General features: G+C 39.0%; 1 protein-coding gene across 2 annotated transcripts in view; it reads right to left on the bottom strand.

The window, feature by feature from the left end:
- GTF2F2 (general transcription factor IIF subunit 2) overlaps window positions 1-15,175 on the bottom strand; it is a 96,550-nt gene that overhangs the window by 4,289 nt on the left and 77,086 nt on the right. For both annotated transcript variants that reach the window (XM_061457329.1, XM_061457328.1), the window contains 2 exons: window positions 8,907-9,006; window positions 3,538-3,681 (listed from right to left, as the gene is read on the bottom strand). In XM_061457329.1, the coding sequence (XP_061313313.1) occupies window positions 3,538-3,681; window positions 8,907-9,006 (244 nt within the window). The remainder of the gene's footprint in view (window positions 1-3,537; window positions 3,682-8,906; window positions 9,007-15,175) is intronic.

Here is a 15,175-nt window from a genome sequence, read left to right as displayed (position 1 = left end):
GGGAAAAACCCCCACTGTATTTGGGACAGCCATTACTTAAAGCTGAAACACAAGAAAAAAGCCGCAAACAATCTGCCCCATTTTGAAAAATACAGTTCACATCAGACCACTGGTTCCATTCTTCACAAACACTTGATTGCTGACACAAAAAGCATGTTATGTTCTCAGCCATCAAGTCCAAATCTAGAATTACTGCACTATTTCCAGGGATCACTCAGTATTTACATCTGGGTAGGTGGCAACAGATTTGACTACTACTGCAAGTTCTTATTTTTCATTAGAAAGTAAAACAAATAAACCCAGGTTTCCCAAATATAATAACAGTTTGTGTTCAGATTAGGCTCGCTTTGTGATTTCACGATCGCAAAATAAAGATGGCACCAATTTCCCATGTAACATGCAACATACTCTGCAGCAAGGGTTTCATTTACTATTTACATTTACCATTATGTAAGAAAAACAACCTTATTTATTTGTTCCGTCACTAATAAGGATGTTAATTCCCTTAGACAAATGTGTTTTAAATATTATCGAGCAGTGAGGTAAGCACCTACAACTTCATTTTAATGGGAGCCAAGGAGACAGCAGCAGCACTTTTTCCCTCATGTCTGAAAATAACTGCAACATTTAGAAACTTGGAGGAGAAATTACATACCCAGACAATCTTAGAGAGTATGACAGAAAATAATGCAGTGAGCATTCAGTAGAGATTAATTAACAGCCAGCCTCTGTACAGTGTGGGGAACGGATGCCTGTTCACCTGCTGGCATTTGGCTTTTTTTTTGTCAGCTATAGCTCTCTGCAAACAATAAAGTCACAGTGGGCATTAGGAATGGATACTTCATTTTCAGATAAAATCCCCATAGCTGCACACAAGAGGTTGCAGTCGGCAGCACCAGTGGTGCACACACACAGAGCAAACAGCAGCTAAGTGGCAGGAACAGAGGGACAGTATTTTTAAATGGAAATGGATGCTATTAGCAATTCCCTACACAAGTTTTTAATGGGAACGCAGACGGGAAATTAGGATAGCTTTAGATGTGGGGTAGATGATGCACTGAAAGATAGTTCTGAATTTATCACCATACTGGCTGAAGAAAGGCATCAGGAAGAAAATTTGGGTCCTTTATTTTCTCAGAGGGTCTGTGGAAGCTGGATAGGCACCAACACCTATGTCAAAAACCTGGCTGGTAATGAACACAAACCCCTTAACTCCCACACACAGCTCAAAACTGAGATGGCACTCAGTGGAGGGGGGGCTTAATGGTCTGATTAATCTCCGGAGCCCTACAGAACTTCTAGCCATCAACAGAGAGACTCAAGAAACACAGATGCAAAAATATAGCCCAAATCACATGTGATGTTGGGTCAAATTAGTCTCCAATTTCCTTTTAATATGTCTTTATTACTAAATATGTCTTTATTACTAATACGTCTTTATTACTAAAATGATTAAAAAAAAGAAAAAACAAAAAGGCTAGATTTGCTGAGATGAAAGTACCAGCACAGATCCACTATACTACAGGCAGAATATATTCAGGAAATATGATGACAGCGGAGATACATAGATAAGCATAGAAATTCATTGCAAGTGTAATAGAAGAATTCATGTGAGGTATTTTGCTCTATGTATCTAATTTAATAGCTACCCTATAAATCTAATCTTTGGGGCAGCGACTGAGACAAAAATTGGGATTAATGTTGCCCAACTTTTGGTGCTTAATGAAGAAATCTGTGTTAGAAGCACAGGCTTCTCTGAGCTGATGCAGAGACAGGTACATTTAAGAGGTAAATCACATCACAGGAAGAAGAAAACATTTGTTCTCCCGTGGCTTAAATGGTAGTTGTGGGTGACTATTTCAAGCTGAAGTCATGCTAGGTGGGATAACAGGATAAATCTGCACCTACTTACTGTAGTGATAGGACAAGGGGTAACGGATTAAAACTTAAACAGGGGAAGTTTAGATTGGATGCAAGAAGGAAATTCTTTCCTGTTAGTGTGGTGAGGCATTGGAATAGGCTGCCCAGGGAGGTTGTGAATGCTCCATCCCTGGCAGTGTTCAAGGCCAGGCTGGACAGAGCCTTGGGTAACATGGTTTAGTGTGAGGTGTCCCTGCCCACGGCAGGGGGGTTGGAACTAGATGATCTTAAGGTCCTTTCCAACCCTAACAATTCTATGATTTTATTCTATGAGTCTTACATTCAAAGTGATCAACATAGTGACTGTCACACCTATCTCTTAGAAAAATAAAAAAGCTATACATTTTCTTGCCCCTCTCTCCACATCTTCCTCCTATTCCTTCTTCCTTCTCAGCTCCCGTGATCCAAACACCTTCTGGCCACACAGATAAGAGTTGACTCATTAGATAAATGAATGACATAGAAGACACGAATACATTATCCAGGTAGTTTCTCCCAAGGTACTGGAACACCATGAACCTGCTGTGTTTGAATTGGGTTAACATCTTCGTGCAGCTTCTTAACCAAACAGATTGTGCACCTTATACAAATCCTCTGATACACTCTGATACAGGTCCACTTCATACTAAATGTGAAGTGACAAAACTAGTAAACATCTCCATTTTCCCCCTCTTTTACAGAGGAATATTTTTTCCCATAATCCAGTTGTCACTGTTCCTTCTTCTGCCTTAGCCCTAAGAACTTTTGAAATTGTTGCATTTAGACTCAAGCATAGTTAAGTCCCTTTAAGTTTTCTGGAAACTGCAGCTGAATTTAGGACAGGCATCAAAGTTAGCAGTGAAAAACATCAAAAGCACCAAACATACTTCACATGTCACTGTCTCCCCCATCTCCTGCCTGGTCTGCTCAAGAAGGGGGAAGGGGAGAAAGAACTGGGAAGTTAGTGTTCATAGATGAAGAGGCTGTCAGATATTGCAGGATAACAAAACCAGCACGTAAACACGTCTTCAAGCTTTTCCTGTTTGTGGAAACAAACATCAGAAATGTTTTTAAAAAATCAAAATAAATCCCATGTATCAACCCCATAACTCTTAGTCTAAAAATTATTCTGTTTGTGAAAGAAACAAAGTGATTTTGGGAGTGCCGGCTGACATGATGCCTGAGCTCCTAACAGGGACAATGAGCGCATTTAATACTAGTCACATGGAACACAGTTTTCTAGAACCACAGAGAAAGAGTAACCCCTGTTGCTATGCCAAGATAAAGTTCAGAAACTGAAGGAAGGGCTGACCACTCACACCCTTTACTGCCAACCGTAACAGAATGAGGCTGTTACTTCAGTGAGGACAGGAGTAGCATGGGAGACATTCAGAGCAGTGCAGAAATTCGTTTCTAGTATTAAAGCAACCATTTAGGTTGTCTAAACCACCTCCGTCAAGAAAAAGCATACTCACTGCAACTCCTACAGAGTCTTATGATGGTGAACTTAAAACTCGATGATTTATGTTTTAGAGAGCTGTTTCAAAGGCATACATAGTAAACTATTTTCTGGATATGGAAAATATACACAATAGGAACTACTGAAAATGGTTATATTACAAGACAGCTAGTACATACCACTGGCTGTTTGGTTATGTCCACCAGGTCTTTAATGTTGTAATACTGATGTTTCTCAAAAGCTGAAAAAAGCATGTCCAACACTTGTTGTTTATCAGCTCGAGCCCGTTTTCCATCTTCTTTCTTCTTCTTCTCATACTCAATCTATCAAATGGAAAACACATCTTTAAAGACATTCATATGTAACACTGTCTAATTCTCAGTGCTGAACATTAAGGCATAAAAAACCTATTTCATAAAACACTGTTCAATGACTCAGTGCTTTTCGTCTGGAAAATTTTCTCCTGAGCATTCAAATGTTCTTTTCTGAACATAAAACTAAGCATTTTGTCCTCAGCACAATTAAGCTTTTCAGATAGGTATCTCTGCCTTAACCAGCTTCAGTAACACAGCCTGCACCATGTGCCCAAACCTGGAGAGAGAATTAGTATTAGTACAGGAATACATCCTGAGATGGTATTTTCACTCCACCTCTGTTGGTATCAGCTTCTGCAGTTTAATGACAAATTTCAAACCTACAAAATGACATTCTCTAGAAAGCCCACAGACCAGCATGGCTATCACAACAACCACCTGCACAAAGGATGCTCAAACAGCCCTTGGACACTGTGCCATCTGCTCCAGGAACAGCATTCAAGGCAATCACTCCACCAATATAAAACCAAACTTCATCAACTGAAGACACACTTGAGCATGCAGATGGTATCCCTTCAAGAGAAACCTGAGCAGCACATGCAAAGTTAAACAGTGCTCTGAAAAAACCTATTTCAAGCAGAGGCCTCTTGTTGCCACACATCACCCTACTTCAGAATGAGTATTAAAAAGTACTGAACTACTACAGTTTGCACAAGACTGCCTCCAAAAATACTTCCAACATTTCCTCAGATTAATCATCAGAAGCAAGATTTGCACAGGCCAGCACATCCCAAACAAATCCCAATCACCAACATCTCCCATCACATCACCCCATCCACCCCCAATACCACCCTCAATACCAGAAAACCATCAAGCTCCTTGGAACCAACAAAGGTGACCCAGAAGGCAATATAATTCATGTAACCATCAAGTGCTTTCAGACACACTGTGTGGGTGAATCTGAAGAGGCACAATGTACAGCAGAAAAGATCCTCGTGACCAGTAAGGGACACAAGCCTGGCTGTGAGATAATTTTGTATGGGAGTTGTTCTGCCTCTCACGTCTCAAACCTGATCCTCAGAAGGAAGACCTTCAGAGAAGAAGCCTAGAAATGAAAATCACAGTTCTACTGGATACTAAAAATCTTATTTTTAATAAGAGAGATTAGCTTTTTGGCACAATTTTTTTTTTCCTATGTTTCCTTCCCAGCTAACTCCCTCCTACCCTCTCGGTGAAAATAGCCTGTATCTTGGTATCTGTCCCAAAATGGCTAAAGACCATTACCACCTTTGCCATTCCTCACAGCTCTCTGGCCAGTCAACCTTCTCGTTCAAATCCTGAAACAGATGTACCTCATTAAACTGAATGCAGAGCAACTGTTCCCAACTTGTAGCCTGAAGTTCTCTGTTTCTGCTTAAAACCTCAGATGGGCTTGGGCAACGAAATACTTGTGTGCTTTTCCAGCTGTATGTATGTCATAAAAAATACAACCTCTCCACACAAACCCAGACTCTCAAGACAATCTCTGTGAACAACAACAAAAAATCCACAGTACAGTTTGTACCTCTTCAAATGACATACAGTGAAAACGCGCTTAGCTAGCAACTAGCTACTAGTACAACTCCCTCCATGAGGAGAAAAAAATTGCTTTAAAATGGATGCTTCCCACACAAAGGAGCAAAGTAACAAGAAGGAAATTCTCAACATTCTCTCCCAGAGGTTAGGTCTCTGACAGGACTATTTCATGACCAGGTATAAAATCCTAATTACACAAATAACAGTCTCCCAGAAAATAACATCAAGTGGCCTATTTAACCAAAACACAATCTTTTTTTTTTTCCCTAGTAAATTGCAAGGCCCAGCATTCTTTCTCTCCTATTTTAGTGCCTCAGCACACTCTTGCCAGCAGGAGCTTCCATTTTACATTCTCTGGACAAGGTACAGTAAATCAAAGAAGAGTGTCTGTATTCCCTGTACAAATGTAATGTGGATATTTTACTATTATTAATTAATTAAGAATTAATGAATGACAACAAAGCTGGAGAGGCACTTTTTATAAAGGTATGTAGTGGTAGAACGGGGGGGGAAATGTTTCAAACTAAAGAGGGTAGCTCTAGATTAGATATCAGGAAAAAAACCTTTGCTGTGAGGGTGTTGAGGCACTGGCACAGGTTGCCCAGAGAAGCTGTGGCTGCTCCATCCCTGGAAGCGTTCAAGGTCAGGCTGGACAGGGCTTGGAGCAACCTGGTCTAGTGGAAGGTGTCCCTGCCTGTCGTAGGGGGGTTGGAACTGAATGAGCTTTAAGGTAGCTTCCAATCCAAACCATTCTGTGATTAATGTATAAAATCAGTCCACAGAAAAACACTTGAATATCAAACCCTCCCTTTGCTGAAAAGTTATTTGCAGCTGGTGTCCCTGTTGCCCATATTTTAATTAGAAAACACTCCAGCATTTTCCTTGAACTCCAGCAACAGCTCCCACTGCTGCATAAAAAACATGGAGCACATTGTGAAGTGAAAAAAAGCATGGTATATGTTGCTGTTTTCTTCTTTTTGTCTTATGCCTATGCTGCAAAGAAAACAGGAATGAAAAAAAATGAAAGGCTGCATTGGAACTTGTTATGAGCAATCAGGATGTTTTATGCAGGAGGCTTAAAGCACTTTTTGAGACTTGTATTACCGAACACATGTACATAGTAAGATTTCTTTAAATTTGCGGGGTTTTTAAATATAAAAAGCATCTAAATACGATTTGATTTCAAGGAAGGACCATTTTAGAACTGGCTGTTGAGTGCAGCATTTGTGAGTTTATCCCTGCAAGACTTCATACAGGAATCAATTTCTCTTTGTTTACCTTCCCAGGATGTTGCTAAGCTTGCTGAAAAGCTGCCAAAATTGCCTTCCTGAAGGTATCATTAATGCTGAAGCTGATGTACTACACTGCTTTGGTAGACAGCTAGTACAAAGGTGATATAAAAGTGAGACTAAGTCTGAAGTTTCACCCGAAATAAGTCTGAAAGGTTTTCCCATCTCCTGGTGCACAGATACTAACCTCTACAGTATGGGAGAGTGGGAAGAGGGGAAAAGCACAAAGAAGCCTCTGAAGGGGTAACCAGCACCACTAAAGTACTTTTCTGCTGTATTAGAAACAAGAATTCAGTTGCAGAAGGATTCCAGCTGCAAGAATATCAACACCGCAACCTTATAAACTTATATATGTGCAATAGTTACACATACAAAGAAAATGAAGTTCCATATCACTTTCCCAGAGAAGAAAAGCTAGGCTACAATCCTGGCATATATTGTACTGGCATTGCAATTTCTTCCAATAAAATGGTAGGCTTATTACAATTTATTGGGGAAAAAAAGAAATCATTTTCCCCATCCTTGTATTCAGGCAAGCTATTACTATTTCCCATCTACATGTATTTTATTTCCCTCTTCCTTCCTGTTGTATGTTCATTTATGGGTACATAAGCTTAAGCCCCATTTAGTATTCTATCATCTTCGTTCAGGAAATGTTACTCTTTTCTTTCTTACTTAGTAGACACTAATTTTTTCCTCAGAAGCTCCCCAGAAGACGACTGAATGTATCAGTATGTGTGGTAGTTTGTACATATTTTCTTCTTCCTTGTGAGAAGTCTTGTCCCCACCATGTCATACGATTACCAGCAGTGCAGCCAGTGTTAAGAAAGCAACTGCTTCTTGAAAACAGCAGGAAAAAAAAAATTAACCAAGAGGTTTAAAAAGTTCATGGACTTGTTCTCCCGGTTGGACACCCCTTCAGCCATCTAACCCGAACCTTAATAAAAGACTCAATGAAAAAGAAGGTGGTGTAGAGAGTAGTCGTGCCTGGCCCTTTAGAGTCAAGGCAAGGCCAAGAGTGATTCAAGTACAAGTAATTCCTACTAGATTTTTCCCACTAGAACTCCTTTAAGTTAGATATGAAAAGTAAACACACTGTCAACAGATAGCCATTAGCATGGACAGCTACGTAGCCAATAAAAACATTATAATTAGGACAGAAGAGCACCCTAACTTTTAAGAAGCATGGTTACATCCTGCTTATACCCCCTAAAGCTCACACAAGACTTAGATTTCTGTAATAATACAATGACAGCAGTTTGTAACTGGAATGAAAATTGAAATATTATCTCCAGGTTGAAGTCATGCTGTTGTAATTATGCTAGTGTCAGGGAAATGACATAATATCCCACTAAAAAAAGAAGCTGTACATCACTGTGGCTTCTTCCAGAATGAAAGGAGGAGAGTAACAGTCTCGTATAAAATTGCATTTGCATAGCAGGATATACCAGTGTGACTATTTTGGTTAAATGTCATTCCCTTAGCTGAAATAGTTGTATTGGTATGATCATCTATGTATAGATCAGGCTCTGAACAGTAACTACTACAAAACAGTCCCATGAGGAAGAAACAATTATTTTGGGTTCTGTGGAAACAGACTGCCTTTCAGAATAATGCTTAAATATCATCCTGCGTATTGTCATTTGTTTTATGTAAATAAAATCTTAATAAAAAGCATAAAAGTTTAAATGACTAAGAGAGTGACTCGTTTTCAGAATGACTTAACATTTCCCCCATTCAACAGTAACAGGGATTATATATGCATACTTACAAATTACTCAAAGAGGATCTTTAAGAAAAAGGACATTATAGTTTGTATGTACATCAACTGATCTGAAACAGCAGTGTGGGTGTAATATTGACAGAGCCAATGATGCTAATAACACGTACTGTGAAGGTATGAAACTGTGAAAAATTATCAGCTGTTACTCTTTCTTACTTGTCAGTTCCTCCGAAGGACTGGGAACTAATGATTCTTTTCAAGCCTTTTACCCACCTCCGTATGGTATTTTATTTGGCTCAAAGGAGTGCTTCCACATCTCATAGCACAGAGCCAGAACTGCCTTTTATCCCCAAACTTTAAAATTACATTTTAAAAAAACAAACACTAGAGGAAGAATGTAATAAAGTCACTAGAAAAGGCTTAGGTAAAGCTGGTCTGCCCTCCATCTGGTAACATGGGACTGTCAGAATTGACAGACCTTAGCCCCAGTGGTGATACTGGTCTTGAGACAGAAAGAAGATCCCCAGAAGACCAAATCAGGGAGAAACCAGATAACACGGGAGTGTTTCCAAACACAGTGGCCAACAGTGAGTCCTGAGCCAGACTCCTCCCGAAGAGAAGAAGGGAAAACGCTGAAAGCTATTTACATTATATTGATGATTAGCCACCGGTTTATAGTTTGTGGTTACAGCTTTGTCCAGTTGCTGTGACAGCCTTACAGGTTTAGAAGATTCTTCTATCTGTAACCTGCAAAAGAGAAGAAAAACAGAATTGATAAGAAGTTTAGACAGGAACACACTCAATAATTCTAAAAATCTGCAAGTATGAACCAGCCCTTATCAAAGGTCAGATGCAAACAAATCATAAGGCAAAACAGATGCACTCTCTTGAATTAAGTTTTTCCTACTGTTTTTGCTCGAGCACACTGTGAATTATTAGGACACTATGTATTATAGAGGATACCGAAATGCTGAAAACCAAGCAGCTGTGACCATGTCTGAACACAAATTTCAGTCCAAGAGTCTAACACTCAGGTGGAAGAGAAGCCCTTACTCTTAAAAAAGATCTAATCCAACCCAAATGAACCCAGAATCGCCCAGCTGACTCAGCTGAGGGCTGAACCAGCTTTTGATCCATCCCTGCTGACTCACGGAGCACAATAAAGACCAGACTCCATGACCTTCTCTTTGATATTTTAATGTAAAATATCTTGGCCTTTCTTCTGGCATTATAGTACAAATATAGTACAAAGCACAAATTACTGTTTTACGAGCACTTTTAAAACCATGAAGATAGGGAAATCCACCCAGGTTCAAACCAACGTACAATCAAGTCTCAGTCATAGAGTTAACAATAGGTGACCTTCAGTCCTCTTTGGGAAAGACTCTGAGAAGGTCACAGGTTGAACGCATTTTGTCAAGCTCACCTGTATGTAATTTAAAGTTTATCCATGATCATGTAGAAGGAGTGCTCTGTTTACTTCAGGTTTAGCACTCCAAGAACTAATACTTGAAATGAAGATGCAAGAAACCAAGGTTTAGAAAGGTACAGGACAAAGTCCCTTCAGAGAATATAGTTTTATGGTACATGCAATTAATATGCTACCATCAGTGTAGTTACTGTGTTTCCAGAAGTGTCTCTTCCAGGCAGAAAAATCAATTTTCGCTAAACAAGGCAGTACTTAAAAAACAGTGTTTGAGACAAAAAAGCTTGTTTTTTGTCTTTCTGTAAAAATATAATGCACCCCAAAAGCTACATTTAAATTCAGCATGCTCTGGTTTAACACCTGAACAAACTAAATAAATTGCATTTGAAGTAAGCAGTAAATGAAGAAATAAATTCTTTAGTTGCAGCAACTGGAAATAAAGCCAATTAATTATACTTCATTGCCAGCACTGCTGGACAGCTGCTGGCAGTTTCATCTCACACACAAACTTGCTTCCTCTTGAATCTGTGTAGACTTATCATTTGTTCTATGGTTTTAATTGCCCTTAAGTGACCATTGCCTTGCATTCTACATTTCTAAATCAGCAGAAGGTACATCAATGTCTTCCTCTGTCCAAATGTAGCATGTTTTTCCTTTGCTTGAAGGAAAATCAATGAGAAGGTAAAAGAGCAGCGAACAAGTCTTACTCCTGTTCTGGCAAATAAAAGTGGAAGTTTTTATCATGAGTGTTTATCTTCTGGCCTTCAATATAATTAAATGATTTTAAAGATTTCATTGATCTGGTTTCCAAAGGTCTTCTAAACTCATGTTTCACAAAGAGGCTCAGCCTAAAGTTAAATCAGTCCCTTTTCTCCAAGTCAGTCTTTTTCTTCACTTCATTGATTTTATTTTTTTTGTCTCAATGGCTTTTAAAATATTTAAATTTAAAAAAAAATATTATATTTTCTTGCAGTTCTTCACCAGTTTTCCTACTGTTTTGACCGGGGGAGTTTTCCACTCCCTCCTCTCCCCCACTGTTGCTATTTTTCATCTCACTTCTCTCCTCTCACATTTTTCCTTTCTGTAAAGGAGATTTCCTGCCCAACCTACTTACTGATATTGCTCCTGTTCATGAGACAGTGGCTCCAGAAGGGGCTCCTTTCCCCTCCAACGCCACTGCACCACCTTCACCTGGACCAGATTTAGCTATTTGGTTTGTGAAGCTTTTCCTTCTTATTACACCTGTAGCACATGTAGGAATAGACAAGGTTCCTAACAATATTCAGATACATCGGGTGGTCTCAAGATTTTGGGGAGCACTAGGATTTCAGTGGTGGTATTTCTGCAGGATTAGATCCTCCTTGCACCAGGCTTTATATTCATTACTCTTTTACAATACAGATTCACAATATCCTCCATTTCTTCAGGAAAACAGCCAAAGAACATTGGCCCTTCAACACTGAAACGCCAGAACACTGAAACACCTGAACTGAACACCTCAGACTGTCCTCAGAGGGAAAAGCCTTAGAATTGTGGTGTCAAATGCCCTCCAGCTCCTTAATAAATCAGATTTTTAAGTATGCGAACAATTGATGGCTCTTTAGCTTATCATGAACTTCAAACACCACTCAGTGGTGAAGGTCTCGTCCTGTTCCGGCATTTTAAAATTACAATACAGGAAATTTCAACCCCCGTTTTAGTGCCTCTTCCAGAAATTAATCCTTCTTTGCATAAAAGAACACCAGCAATTTATTTCTTAACATTTTTCACTTGCCATGCAGGATGTGCGTTCCAGCTTTTTTATTTTAACCTGCTAATTTCCAGACTGGTATAAAACTGAATGTGTAGGACAACTAATGCACTTCTCAGAGGCCTCCAAAGGTTGATGGCAAAGAAATCATGTTTAACATGTGAAGCTCCCCAGCACACCATCTTGAAAGCCAAGAACAACCGGCCTGCTTAGGAAGCAGGATGGAAGCCTGCCAAGTGAAAATGGAAATGGACAATCTAAGTTTGTTTCTGAAATGGCAGAGGACTTCAGAAAGATCTACATGTACGAACCAACAAAGGTACTGGCTACAAATGTACGTATCTCTGAAAGAAATTTCAGATATGTCAGTGTTGTACCTCAAGATTTCTTGCCAGAGGTTTCCAAATCACAACTCACAAATTTCACGTGGTCTCTAGAAAACACAGTCTGCTAAAAATGTATTATATTCCCAGTATTACTTTTAATGCAAGCAATTAATGCAGCTGCCACATGCCACTATGGAAATCTAAATGGGAAGCACGGTGACTCAGGAGGCAAACCTTTTTATTAATATGCATTTATTGTACACATGCATCTTGCTCTTCTCCCTAATGGTTGCCCTTCACGTTTCTTTTTCTGCAGCTTTCAAGATCTCCTGGAGAATGACAAAGACCCAGGCTGCCTTCTTTCCACTGGGCTTCCATGCAGAATATGGTCACACAATCCTATGGGGAATGACAGCTGCTGCCCATCTGGAGACAGCCTCCCCAAAACACACACATAGAGGTAAAGGGCCTGACAAATGTGCTATAAATGCGGTAGAGACCCCAAATTAGCAAATGGTTCATGTACGGCTGAAGCACTGAAATTTGCTTACTGCATTACAAAGAGTAAAGACAAATAGCCTGTAATCATTTTGTCCACATGATTTGTTGGTACAGACACTATTTGCAAGGAAAAATATCGTGTGGTTTTGTTTTGGTTTTTTTCCCTTTCTTTTTTCCCCAAACCATGCTGTAATTCTCCTGCATTCAGAAAGTATTATGTCTGAGTGAATATAATTGACTTTTAAAATTTGTATAGCTGTTGTTTGAAAAAAAGTTGATGAAATATATATTTATACAGCCTAGTAATTATACACTCAAACATTTATAACAAAAGCTATGAATCGGGCATTATACTAGCCTTTTAGATCAATGATTTAATGTGTTTAATAGTTACCTCTAAATGTTCATTTCTTACACAGAATTCAAAAGGCAGTATTAAACCAAAATATTATGAAGTGTTTTATACAGGGTTTTCTCAGAGTGAATCTTAATTGAAACTGTTGGTAGGAATAAAGAGAAAAAAATCAATAGATATTCTGAGTCACTGGTGACACTGATTTAAAGGAGCAGTGGCTTTTTACCTATTACCATTTATTATGATTTGCAGGAGTGTGACAGTTAAAAGCCTTAGTTATGGCTCAGAACTACACACAACTCTCCAAAGAGTTAGATTTTCCACTGAACTCTTGTTGAAATAGCTAGTGCCATAATTCATGCTAATATCTGGCCTAAAGATAAAAAGAAAATGCAGTTTGTTTTTTTTCCCTCAAACTGCCAATAAATTAGTGACAGCAGCCACCAGCCTGTACACTGGTTTTCTCTTCCACCCCCAAGATCAAATATAGCTCTTCCGCCTTGAAATACAGTGAGTTACCAGCAAGGCATTGAATTCACCACAGTCATGCCCAGCAAAATACATTTTATACTGCAACTCTGATTTGTCATTGTGCCTCCAGCTGAAGACGGGCAAAAAACATTCAAACAGGCTGGAAATAATTTTATAGAACTTGTCAACATGCAGCAGGCTCATAAAGGGAGACAGATGAAGGCAATATGTACATTCCTAGGAGAAGAAACTGAGAAAAAGCCTCAGGAGAGGCTTTTAAATATATGTATCTTCCAGAAATAAAAAATAAACCAAAGACCTTTAGAATAGATGATTTCCTGTGATTAATCTTCTGCCACAAAACAAATGTTGCAAAGACCAGAAGCAGCTATTAATCAGAAATGCTGCTAGGACTTGACATTTCTAAAGAAATTGTTCTATGCACAGGACTGAAAAGTTTTCAGTGTGCTTGGCCTTCTGTGCTTGGCTGTGTTTACACGCGGTACTAGCAAGTAAGGAGCCAACCCTACTGTTGCAATGAAGGAAAAGTTGGTTTGCTTCTCCCTGTGCAGTATCATGCAACAGAGATGCACTAGAAGAGAGCAAGCCCATTGCCCAAAGCTCTCCAGCTCTGCGCAGTTCTGCAGTTGTTCTGACTCCTTGCAGGGTTTCCCAGCCCAGGGGAGTGAAAACAAAGGACTAATGCTCTCTTAGTCCTTTACTCACTAATTCTGCACTTGAACTAGACACTGGAGCTGCATTACATGAAGTTTCATGATACCCGATATGGCCAACCAAGTTTTTTGTTTGCTTTTTTATATTGCCAAACATCCCAAACATGATGAGATGTACCTACACCCTGCAAAATCTCATCCAAAACAAGCTAATAAAATAAATGCAATAATATTGCTCCACACCTACTTCTCTCATGTTCGTTTGGACTACTGTGACTTGCGGAGGTTCACGTAGCATCTTTTCTGACTCTTCTTCCAGGCAAGAGTATTAGTAATAGAAAAAGTGAACAGATGATGGGCAAGAGATGAAAACACCCACGAGACTGCTGAAACTTAATGTTTTTGTAATTCTGTGAGAACAATGGGAACTTTAGCACATCCTGCTAAAACAACCCCATGGCAGTGCCCAACCACAGACAACACAGGACATTACCAGAATGTCCACATGAGTAAAAATACATTATCTAATAATAATGGTGACAATCTGTTGTTAGACAATCTGTCATATATTCTAAAAGATGAGAATTAGCAACATGCCAGTTCAGCGTGTTGTGTTTCACTGTAAGAAGTCCTACTGTCTCGTGTTAAATGGAGGCAGATGACTGCAGCCTGTTGCGCAGACGAACTTACTGTTCTCCTTCAGACACTGTTACTCCAGCACACACACCCAGTCAAAGCAAAGTGAGCCTGTCCCCATTTATAAAGACTAGACAGGCAGACAGAGAAGAGGATAAGCTGAATGAAAGTGGCATTAAGAAGTGCATTTGTCAGTGTTAAATAACAAAATGTTTCAGATTATTAATATAGAATATGATTTATAACTAATTTTAAGTCCTGAAATCCTGGCATTACAAGAAAAGTGCTGCAATTATTATATGTTGAGGAAATCTATTAGGTTTTTCTGAAGTTGACATCTTCAACTACATATGTTGAAGGCTGAGCAATGAATCATATGAATATAAGATAATTTTGTGTCTAATATTGAGATAGGCACCATAGTCATAACTGAAGACTCCAATTCTACATACCTTTCTCCAGCACAGAAGATGAGATGACATGAATAGGAAATCAACAATAAGTAACAATTTCTTATGCATTTTATTTTCTGGTTTGCTAAAATGGAAATAATTGAATAAAACCACTAAGCCCCCCATTTTTCCTCTCTGAATTTAGCACTGCAAATGATTAAAAACCTTCTGGGCTGAGGTTCTGAGGATAAATAATGTAAAGATAAAGCAAGACTGACTTTTGCATTCTAGGAGTGATATAACTGAGTAAGTTTATTATGTGATCTCAACTTTAAACATTTTAAGTGATGCTCTAGTGCAATTACCATGAAGAAATTTATGAGAT

This window comes from Pezoporus flaviventris, unplaced genomic scaffold (genome assembly GCF_033815535.1).
Source record: "Pezoporus flaviventris isolate CSIRO_AGI_PZ_B2104156 unplaced genomic scaffold, CSIRO_AGI_Pfla_v1 ptg000025l, whole genome shotgun sequence".
NCBI lineage: Eukaryota > Metazoa > Chordata > Aves > Psittaciformes > Psittacidae > Pezoporus > Pezoporus flaviventris.
This window is presented reverse-complemented; position numbering and strand designations above follow the sequence as displayed.